Below are 11389 nucleotides of genomic sequence, written 5' to 3'. Positions count from 1 at the left end.
TCTGGCAGCCTTACCAATGAGGCGCGTTGCCCTTGTCTCGCTTTGCTGGGTTGTACCCTCACGGCCAAGCCCAGAGCCTGCCCGCCATTTAGTAGATGCTCAGTAATTGTTCTATGTAAACGGATAATCTGTCTCTTTAGTACAGTTCTTTTCCCCCACCTCACACTTATTTATCAGAATTTTCCCCATTCACTAAAAATTCTTGTTAAAGATATTTGGGGAAAATGTATTTTTAATACAATAATTCTAAGCTTCTTTGTTTTTCATTTCTGCAAAACTGGCATAATTCTATCCTCATCAACGTTGTTTTGAGAATTAGAGTTAATGGGTGTAAAGTTTAGCACCATGCCTGGCCCACCAGAACACACAAAAAATTTCACTTCTTTTTTACATGAAGCCCGTTGAACCATTTTAGCGGAAAGCAAAAACGCGGGTTTGGGGAGCACCGGTGGGGGTTGGGAAAACGGTTAGAAATCGGGGCCAGCTGGAGAGCTGAGGGCCCAGGAAAAGGGGAGGAGCGAAGAGTGAATAACAGCGGAGGCAGCTAATGGGGAAGCTGGGAACCGCTCCCCACCCGTTCGCATTTTAAATTCTAAGCTCCGCCTGCATCCGGGTCCTTGAGCCTCGTTCCCGGGCAGTATAAAGTTTGCTGTCTCCTTTGTTCGCCCTCGTTGCGCAGTAGTGCGAGTGGCTTCTCGCTTCCTTTCTCGGGATCGACCACCTTCCCGCGTGCTGAGCTGCTAGGAAGCCGCGATCGGCGAGCTCGTAGGAGCTTGAAACAGTTGCCACCCCTCCGGTACGTGAGTCCTGTCCTTTACAGTCTGTTTTTCGTTCACTCTTGCCACGTTAGAACTTGGGATTACCTCCTTGGAGATGGGGGTGGCGGGCGCCATTTTAAGAACCCAGAGGTGCCGACCTATTTAGGGAAACCTGGGAGTGTCGAAGGAGAGCAGACGCTGGGGTGCCACTTCGTAGTGTACCTCTGCAGAAAGTTTGGCTGTCGCCTCTGGGGGCGGGAGGTGGCGGAGGTCGGGGCCTGAGCGGGACGAGGAGGGACCGCGCCTCCGTGGTCGCTACCTGCATTGGGATGGCGGTGGCGCTCCGGGCGGGCACTTGCACTTTTGCGCGGGGTCCTTGTTCATTGGCAGCCTTGGAGCGGAAGCCATTTGAGTTTTCTCAGCCTCCGCTGGTGGGAAAAGTTACTCCCCTGACCGGCGGCGGTTGTTCTGGGCTGAATCCAAGTGTCGCCATTTTGTGTTTTCCACGCGGTTTTTAATGACGGGTTTTAATTGGGTTCCGCTGCAGTCATGGAGTGCTTAGTGTTACAGTGCGCGCTTCCACGTTCCGTTACTTTGTATCCGATGATATTGACACTTTTTAAAAAAGTAAACAACGTAGCGAGCAGGGCAGGGGCTGGTGAAGAAGGGGTCATAACTTGATTAAAACTTTAAATTAGTCCTTAGATTTACTAGGGAATCCCAATGAAAGGCAAAGTTCTCGGGAGAGGGCTTGGTCTTACGGACCTACGTTTGGCCTGTGACCTTGACTGAGTCAGTTTAAAAAAATCATTAGGGTAATTGGGATGTGATCATTGAATTTTTAAAAGGCAACAAATCTAGTGTTAAAGCTAAAATTCACTTTTTGAAATGTTGTAGTTACTTGGTTAAGACTGCCAAAGTGGATTAAGGATAAAGGCATTAGTTAAGTAGGCTTTTGTTTTTTGGCCGTGCCGCGCAACTTGTGGGATTTTAGTTCCCTGACGAGGGATCGAACCTGGGCCCTCGGCAGTGAGAGCGTAGAGTCCTAACCACTGGACGTCAGGAAATTCCCTTAAGTTGGCTTTTTTAACCATTTTAATGTAAACAGTTATCACTGAATTAGTTAAATTGGTTTCCTGGTAAGGCTTAGAAAAAATTGTTTTCTGTGTATTATGCTATTAAGGAATGATTTTAGTAAACAAGAAAAATGAGCCCCGGTACACATGTTGGGTAAACTTTTCCAGGGAGGGTTAACACTTTTTTTCCAACAGACTTTCACCAGAGGGAAAAAATGGTTGAAGCAGATCGCCCAGGAAAGCTCTTCATCGGTGGCCTCAATACAGAAACAAATGAGAAAGCTCTTGAAGCAGTATTTGGCAAATATGGACGAATAGTGGAAGGTGAGTTATCTGAAAGTATATGCAGGGTTATTGTAAAAAAAGGTAAGCTGTGATGAATTTGATTGCATTGATCATATGAAATGATAATGTGCTTTGTCCTCTAAGAAGTTCTGAGCTTTCTTTTTACAGATTTACTTTTGTTTTTCCGTTTGAAATAGAGTAACACTCCTTTTCCCCCTGAAAACTACTTTAGTTCTCTTGATGAAAGATCGTGAAACCAACAAATCTAGAGGATTTGCTTTTGTCACCTTCGAAAGCCCAGCAGATGCTAAGGATGCAGCGAGAGACATGAATGGAAAGGTGAGACTGCACAATACCATGTTTCCTAGTACGTAAAATAGCACAATGTTACTCAAGTCTGGTCTAGGGCAGCTCTTGAATTTTACTGAGTGTATACTTTTCCAGGACCCTCTTATCCTAGCCCTTTGTAATTTTAGAACGAAATTTTGTAAAGTGTATTCTTGACAAGAATCTTTCAGTTTTAGAATATTCGGTATTATACTTCGTCTGGGATCCTTGGCTTTTGTTTTTGGTTATTTGCCTTAATAAGTTGGTCATTGTCTGGCATTGTTTTTAAACTTTACCGACCTAGCAGTACAGTGGATCCACCTTAGGTTTTAGTTCAAATAAGCAGTTATCTTAAAAGACTAGGTATTTAAGTGCTAAACAGAAAGGTACAGCATTTTGAAGGACATACTAGTGTCGCAGTGCATAGTGGATCTGCAAGTTCTTTTTTTAAATTTCCATAATTAACCACTGATATTATTTAGTCCTTAGATGGAAAAGCCATCAAGGTAGAACAAGCCACTAAACCATCATTTGAAAGTGGTAGACGTGGACCACCTCCACCTCCAAGAAGCAGAGGCCCTCCAAGAGGCCTTAGAGGCGGAAGAGGAGGAAGTGGAGGAACCAGGGGACCTCCCTCACGTGGAGGGCACATGGGTAATGACTTAGGTTTACTTTAGGCTTGGTGTATAAGTTAGGAACTGTAAACACACCAGTGTGTGCTTTGGTTAATAAGTATTTTAAAGGCCCTAGCTTTTGAAATTGAGAACACTTGTTCATCTACCAAAGTGCTTGACTTAAGGAAAACATAGAAGCTATCCTAAGTTAAATTACAGTGTCTTGAAATAATTAACAATTAGCTATTCCTTATCCAGGTGAATTCATTCTGTAGGAAAAAACACTTGCAGAAAAATTTTGATAGGTATTAGGTGTTGGTCATATGAAAATGAAACAATGTATATTTTTTTTTGAAGTAACTTGAAAAGAACCCTCAGGAGAACCCTTCGTGTCTACTTTGCTAATCTACGCAGACTTAAATAGATGACTACCGCATAGGGAACTATATACGCTTTGTATAGTTCCTTGTATGTAGTTTTCTGTGTATACTCTATATACACTGTACAGTTCTCATGCTCAGTCACATATGAGTGAGAACTCAAGATTCCCCGACTAAACAGAAATGGTCATACTCTTGATTAAGCAAAGAAAACTAGATTTTTCTTAGTACTTATATTAACATGATTTTCTTTTTTTTGTTGTTGTTCTAATGTAGACGACGGTGGTTATTCCATGAATTTTAACATGAGTTCTTCCAGGGGACCACTTCCAGTAAAAAGAGGACCACCGCCACGAAGTGGGGGTCCTCCTCCTAAAAGATCTGCCCCTTCAGGACCAGTTCGCAGCAGCAGTGGAATGGGAGGAAGAGGTAAATGGTCCATTTATGACAGTCTGTCCTACCACCATAACACAAGGAAGGATTGAGAGGCGAATCCTAAAAATGATGCTTAAAACTGTACCTAGATCATTGAAAAGATTGGTGTACATAAGAAATTTTAAAAGAGGATTTCCTCATTTGCATCCATATTGTCATATTTGGTTGAATCACTACTTTTCATTGCCTGAATATAAATTCACGTTTTGACTTTTCACTGGGTATGTTTTTAAAATGGACATTTTTCCTTAAGCTCCTGTATCACGTGGAAGAGATAGTTATGGAGGTCCACCTCGAAGGGAACCCCTGCCCTCTCGTAGAGATGTTTATTTGTCCCCAAGAGATGATGGATATTCTACTAAAGACAGGTAACAGAAAAGCATAGTAGTTTTTGTCTCTAATATTAATACTTAAGGTTGAAGGGGAGAGCTCATCAAAAATATGAACCAAGTTACTTTTGTTTCTTTAGCTATTCAAGCAGAGATTACCCAAGTTCTCGTGATACAAGAGATTATGCACCACCACCAAGAGATTATACTTACCGTGATTATGGTCATTCCAGTTCACGTGATGACTATCCATCCAGAGGCTATAGGTAAGTGACTTTGCTGTTGCTGTCATGGCTTGATGTAAAAGAAATTTTTTTGCTGTAAAAATTGATGTTCTGGGGCTTGTAATACGTTTTTTTTCTTTAATTTAGTGATAGAGATGGCTATGGTCGTGATCGTGACTATTCAGATCATCCAAGTGGAGGTTCCTACAGAGATTCATATGAGAGTTATGGTAAGATTTTGGTTGAGGGTCTTTGAATATCACCAGCCTGAGTTTTTAGGTTCATGAGCCAGTTTATTAGGCTGTTGTGGTGCTTGCTTTTAAAGGGATGTTTGCTTGCTTTTAAGGGGGTAACTTAATCAGCTGGGCTTTTCCTAGTCTTGTGAGGGGCTTTTGTTTTTTCTAAGTTTTTTTTTGAGGCTGTTGGCTTGCTTTGGAGGGGATTTTGCTTGCTTAAATTGGCAGCCTTATGTGTTTTCCCCCAACAGTGAAAATACAATTAAAAATTTTATTAACAAGATCAAATGTTTACCATTGCAATATGAAGGAAAGTCTACAGTTCAAAATTGCAACTTATCACTGGAAAGTGGCTGAGTGTCTACTATAAAATAACAAGCTGTCTGGAATATCCTCTTGAAATACACCGTCTTCAGTCTTTTCAAACAAACATTAAAACCCATCCATTTCCGTATCTCAGCAGATGAGCAAATCCCTGTTAATGGCCAGCAATGGCAGAGTTTAAAACCTCCCAGTTGAGAAAGTAAACGTTTAATACAAGAATTCTGTAAATTCAGATTTAAATGTTGTATATATACAATTTATAGTGTTGCCATATTACCTGACCATTGACCCTGCAGGTAACTCACGTAGTGCTCCACCTACACGAGGGCCCCCGCCATCTTATGGTGGAAGCAGTCGCTATGATGATTACAGCAGCTCACGTGACGGATATGGTGGAAGTCGAGACAGTTACTCAAGCAGCCGAAGTGATCTCTACTCAAGTGGTCGTGATCGGGTTGGCAGACAAGAAAGAGGGCTTCCCCCTTCTATGGAAAGGGGGTACCCTCCTCCACGAGATTCCTACAGCAGTTCAAGCCGCGGAGCACCAAGAGGTGGTGGCCGTGGAGGAAGCCGATCTGATAGAGGGGGAGGCAGAAGCAGATATTAAAAACAAACAAAACTTTGGACCAAAATCCCTGTTCAAAGAAACAAACAAAAGTGGAACCTATTCTATCATAACTACCCAAGGACTACTAAAAGGAAAGATTGTGTTACCTTTTTTAAATTTCCTGTTAAGTTCCCCTTCCATAATTTTTATGTTCTTGTGAGGAAAAAGAGTAAAACATGTTTAATCTTTGATTTTATGAAATTGCTTTCAACGAGCAAATGTTAAGTGTGTTAAGACTTGACATGTGTACTAGTATTGTAATTTTCCAAGTAAAAGTGTCCCTAAAGGCCACTTTCTATGAATTTTTCCCCAGTAAATGATGAGGCAAGCAATTCTAAGATCTTTCACAAAATATCTATTCATCTAAAATGGAGAGATGACTCCTCCTGCCTATACAAACAAGCTAGCTATTAGAGGGTGGTTCGGGGTATGCTACTCTTAGGATTTCAGAGTGTCTTCAAACTGAAATCTCAATGTTCTCAGTATGAAAAACCTGAGATCAGATGCTTATATTGTAAGGAAAATGCTATTCGCCCAGTAAACCCAAAAAAGCAAATGGATAGTGCTGGCCATATTTTGCTTTTCTGACATTTCCTTGGGAATCTACAAGAACCTCCCCTTTCCCCCTCCCCAATAAGACCATTTAAGTGTGTGTTAAGCAACTACAGAATACTAAATAAAAAGTTTGGCCAAAACCAACCATGAAGCTGCAAACGATGCTTGCTCTTACTGTTTCAAATTTTTGCAACTCTGTAGTGTCTCACTTTTAAGGAACAGCTTGATTGCAAAGGAGAAAATAGATAAGCAATGAAGTTATCTCCAACTTCTCAAAGGCTTATGACTTCTAAAAAGTGAATCTATCAGCATTCCACATCAGATTTAAAGCATCAAATGCCTGTGAAACAGCAAAGATGGTAAGCAAAGCAAACTAGTTTTTCCGTCTAAGTCGAAATTGAACACTTACCTTCCTCATAGTACAGTGAAACATACTGTACCTCATGGCAATGGAAATGCTTTCTAGATTAAAAAAAAAAACTTTTGGAAAACAAAGTGTTCGATAGCATATTAGAAGTCCTCCAAATTCAACACTTGGATTTTTTTTAAAAGCATGTATGACACTTAAAGGCCTTAATACAGCTGTTGTTTACCAATAGCGATCTGGGGCTTGGGAGGGGGTATTTTTTTAAATCTGTTTTTGATGAAGACCTTTAAACATGCTTCATGTTTTAACATTTTTCAAATTATTCTTTTAGTCAATGTAGGAAATGGCTTAAGTTTGGGGTCCCCCTCTCTTTACCCCTGTAAGCCATTGCAAACCTGACATTTAGTTGGATGCCTGACTTGTTTTTAGTTCTGTGAAACTACACTGTATGGAGAAAATCTATTGCAAGTGGTCTTTAAAAAGCAAAACCTGAGGCAGCATGACCCAGGTCCAGCCATGAAGTTGAAAAAGATGCTCTTGAATATAGTAAACTTGAAGACCTCCAACTAAAAATCCTTACACTGCACTTATTCCTTCAAATAAGTTTTGTCCGTTCAACTTATGGATTTAACATGGCAGTGCACCATTGGAACAGAATGGGGATCCATAAGCCATGCAACTTAACCATTTAAGCCATTCCAGTCCATCCCAAGCCAGTGAAGCTTCCACCACTTAAGAGAAATAGTAGAACATGAAATACGTTAAGCTGCAAGTCTGAACTTGCCTTTTCTTTCTGGAAAAGGGGGCAGTTATAGGCAAGTTTTGAAGAATTTCCTTAAGAGGGATAACTAGTTACCTATTTAATTTTTACAGGTTGAGAATTTTGGTCATGGTCATGATGGTCATGGAGTGCTGATTGATTCACAATAGATAAAGCTGGCAGCAAGAGAAATGCAATGCTAAGGTAAGTTCTGAAAGCAGTGACCTTTGTAGGTTTAAATACTACAGCTTTGCTGTGTTGCATATGTTAATATTGGCAAGTTACTTGTAATGGGATAATCTAATGCTTGGATTACAAGGATAAAAAGTGCTCTAATGTGTAACACCTGGCACATTATTCGTTCAAATGTGGGGTGACGTTATCTTAAACAGGCATATTTCCATGAGTGGCTCAGTCATGCAATGCTTTTAGTAGCTCTATTGAATGCATACATTTTGCTAATACTGTTTTCAGAAGCAGTTGTTGGCTGGAGCTTTACAGTTAGTGTTTTGTCGTGTAAGCAGACTTAACTTGTATGAGGTTCAAATTTTATCCTGTGCGTTTTTTAAATGACACCCTTTTCATCAGTTCCTGATTGTTTGATTGGCCACAGTACAGACTGGCTGAAGGGTGAACAGATGCAGCTGCCACCGAGTCCCTAGTTTGAGTAACGATTTTATTAGTAAAATGATGACATAGTTATTGTCTTCATTACCAGTGATGCTTACAGGAATTATAGGTTTTTATGGTTGCTTTTTTGAGCTTGTAATTTAAAGCAAATGTTATACATGTTGGCAGTTAAAGCAACAAAGTAATGTATTTAAAGAATAGGTAAGGGGGGCCAGTAATTTCCAGTATAAAACAGTAAATACTTTGTGATGTGATAACATGCTTTTCATTTTACAGAGTTGTTGAAGCAGAAGAATGCTGATTGTCCTTAAGGCACAACAGTTGCATAAGCAGTACTCATCAGAATTGGTTTGGTGCAGACAAGATTTTTGCCTTCCAGGGTTCCTGTGGATCTAAGGAAGGCATCAACGTTGGTTAGCACTTGTAACTAGGGAGTGGCAGTTACTTAAAATAAGTAATTGACCAGATGGAGAAAGGGGAGCAATTAAAGAAATTGGTAAGTGGAGGTAGTCAGGAAGTTTTCATGGTTCTTTATGTAGATCTTACAGCTTTGACTTTCATTTCCTTTAGCCAAAGTCATAGGGACAACTGCAATTTAGAACTTCCTAATTACCACTGATTGTCAGAAAGTCGGATTAGAAAAATGAAAGGCATAAGAGGTGACTTTATCCAGTAAAGTGTCTGATTTTCAGCAGGTAAAATATTTCTTGGTGTTAGTTTATCCAGGAGTGAGATTTAGTCTTAAAACTAAAGGGAAGACTAATATCTGGAAACTAAAGTAACTGGAAACATAAAATGCTCAAAAGCACACTTCTTAAAAACTGGAAACAAAATTGGGCCATTTGGCTTTTGCTATTTTTTTAAGTTATTTTGTAAGCCTACTTTACCCCTCACCCCACTTCATATCTTAGAAACAAATCAAGATACAGTACAGCTTTGTCATTTATTGCATTGGAGACTAGAGCCAATAGTGTAAAAGCTAATGTTCTCAAAGGAAACAGATTTGAGTTGTTGGATTAGGAGAAACCAACTCACCTTCTGAATTTTTGCCTAGTAAATATCAGTACTATCATGTTTAACATTTGCAATCATGGAAAATAATCAAGAAATTTAACCCTCATTTTGATGGGCTCTTCTAATCACAGACCATCAGGGTATTGATCAAATTTAAAAAAACCACTGCACTTACATAGCTGTCTTCCTCAGTCATTCTGTAATCTAAATACTTGGGTTTATGCTTCCGTGGACCTTTTGGCTCTTGAGATTTTATTTAGGTTATCTTGAAGATAAGTGTAGAACATAGAGATTAATCATAGTAAACATGAATACTAAATTGAAGAACGCCTAATGACCAGACAGCTGTTTGGCAAATAGTTTGTTGACCCGGCAGATTTAATTCTGCTCCTGTTGGAAAAAGAATCTGTCTTGATTCTTCTGGCTTTATACTGGTTGTAAAAGAAACAGAATAACATGTTTTTCTTGTTTAACTGGTAGTTGAGTATAGAACTTAGGTATAATGGTTTTTCTCTTTTTGGAATGTTTTGTATTTGAACCTTAATAAAACTTAACATGCATTTTTCTTGTGGCCCTGGGTTCTTTTTTATAATAAGGGATTCATTTGGCTTTTAAAGAATGATCTCCACATGTTCCCCTCCCCCAAACCCTAGTTCTCAGGCACTGTTAGCCTTTGCAGTTAGTTGCCAGGGAACATAGTCACTGAGGGTATCCTGTGGCTAGGCTTCCTTCATTAGGAGAGGGAGTTTCAGGTAGGTATCACAGTAATTTGGATGATTTCATTTAATCCTTACCCTGAAATTGGAGCAATAACACCAAAGAACTAGAAGCTAAAGTACAGAAGATGTACTGTAGTGCTTTTGATATTTCCTGCTGGCTCCTGGGAAGGAGGCAGGTTGGTTAATTTGATTTGGCAGAGTCCCACCTCAGACCAATTCTTTAATGGGGATGCCATTAAACCAGCACATGATTAGTGTACTTCTTTATTGGTAAGTTTCTTTACTGTTCTATGTACATCTGACTCATGTTCATTTGCACTTGATAAAACTAATTTAGTGACAATTGTCCTTTATTTAAGGGAGAACAGTCGATGGGTCGGGAGTGCAGTGGCTCACAAGCAGCAAAGCACTGTTCCCAGGGCATTTGGGGCAAGACTTTTACAGAGTAGGCATCATTGGCTGTGGGGTCCTGTCTTCTAGGGGAAGGTGAGCTAGCTAAAGTTGGAGGATTGTGATGGGTGTATGTTAAAGGTCACCTTGATGGGGTGTTTTCCTGTAAATGTGTGCTGACTTAGGTTTACCTTTGTGAGGTGGGCCAGACCACTGCTGGCAGCCTTCATTTTGTGGGTCCTGATATATGTATTAACTTTTATAATCATGTAAAACAGGATATTGTGGTTGGGCTATATAGCCAGTTGAAGGAACTCATCACATGGAAAAGCAGTGTTAGCTGAGCATTAGGGTTGCAGAAAAAGCTTCAGTACTGTCATTCTGTAAATAACCTCAGCTCTATACCAGTTCCAGAAAAACTTAAAATCCATCACATCACATCAATTTTTGTTCAGTTGCACATGTCAATAACCTGAAAACAGGCATTCACAACAATAACAAGCTCAATGTTCATAAATTCTGAAATTTCAACCAGAAGCGAACCATGAGATTTGGCAAAAGCTCACATACTATCAAAGTGGAGAATGTTGCTGTCACCCCAGCAAGTTACCTTGTGGCCCTTCCTCGACGACTCTTGGCCTCTGTCCCCTAAAGACGAACTGCCTGTTCTTGAATATAAATGCAATAAAAATATGGGTCCTATAAGGCTTTCATTAAGCAAAGTGCTTTTGAGGTTCAGCCATGTTGTGTACGCATATGAGTATGAGCAAAGTACGGTTTACCTATTGCTGGAAACCTGGGCTTTTTCAGCTCTTGGCTATTACAAATAAAGTCCCTGTGAATGAATGTTCTCATGCAAGTCTGTACATGATTAGAGATGAAAACAGGTATGAAATTGCTGGATTGTAAGATAGAAAGTTTTATAAGAAATTGCCAGACGATTTTCCCAAAGTTCTATTAGCACTAACAATGTGAGTTCTGGTTACTCGACCCCACCGATGTCTGGTGTTTTAAAATTTAGCCATTCTACTGGGTACATTGTATCATTGTGGTTTAAATTTGTATATCCAATGAATAATGAGTAGCACTTAAATTTTTTGAATTGAAATATTTACAGTGAAATGCATAGATGTCAAGTGTTCAGTTTGATTAGTCTTGAAAAATACTTAGTTTTATACGGTAACCTGCACATCAGGACAGAACATTGCCCTCCAGGAAGTTCCCACCCCCTAGAGAAACAACATTGACCTGGTTTCTATTGGTGTAGGATATTTTTGCATATTTTAATACTTTGTATAAGTTAAATCCTACAGCAGTGTATCTTCTGTGTTTAGCTTTCAGCATGTTTGAGACTTATCC

General features: G+C 39.8%; 1 protein-coding gene across 1 annotated transcript; it reads left to right on the top strand.

Annotated features, from left to right (window-relative positions):
• Positions 1–665: 665 nt before the first annotated feature.
• RBMX (RNA binding motif protein X-linked) lies at positions 666–5784 on the top strand. The gene is made up of 9 exons (XM_082680890.1): positions 666–796; positions 2030–2158; positions 2352–2458; positions 2929–3100; positions 3717–3869; positions 4129–4243; positions 4345–4470; positions 4576–4658; positions 5285–5784. The coding sequence occupies exons 2-9, from the start codon at positions 2050–2052 to the stop codon at positions 5593–5595; spliced, it is 1176 nt and encodes a 391-aa protein (XP_082537016.1). The 5' UTR covers positions 666–796; positions 2030–2049; the 3' UTR covers positions 5596–5784.
• The last annotated feature ends 5605 nt before the right edge of the window (positions 5785–11389 follow it).

Source organism: Grampus griseus (assembly GCF_964374135.1).
Source record: "Grampus griseus genome assembly, chromosome: X".
NCBI classification, from domain to species: Eukaryota; Metazoa; Chordata; class Mammalia; order Artiodactyla; family Delphinidae; genus Grampus; species Grampus griseus.
Note: the sequence above shows the minus strand (reverse complement) of the source record. Positions and strands in the feature narration are given on the sequence as shown.

What these genes read in the sequence shown, in the direction of transcription:
- RBMX (XM_082680890.1), top strand. Translation starts at nt 2,050, where the DNA reads ATGGTTGAAGCAGATCGCCCAGGAAAGCTCTTCATCGGTGGCCTCAAT. An exon ending in ATATGGACGAATAGTGGAAG is followed by an intron (nt 2,159 to 2,351) that starts GTGAGTTATCTG and finishes AAACTACTTTAG; the next exon opens with TTCTCTTGATGAAAGATCGT. An exon ending in TATCCATCCAGAGGCTATAG is followed by an intron (nt 4,471 to 4,575) that starts GTAAGTGACTTT and finishes TCTTTAATTTAG; the next exon opens with TGATAGAGATGGCTATGGTC.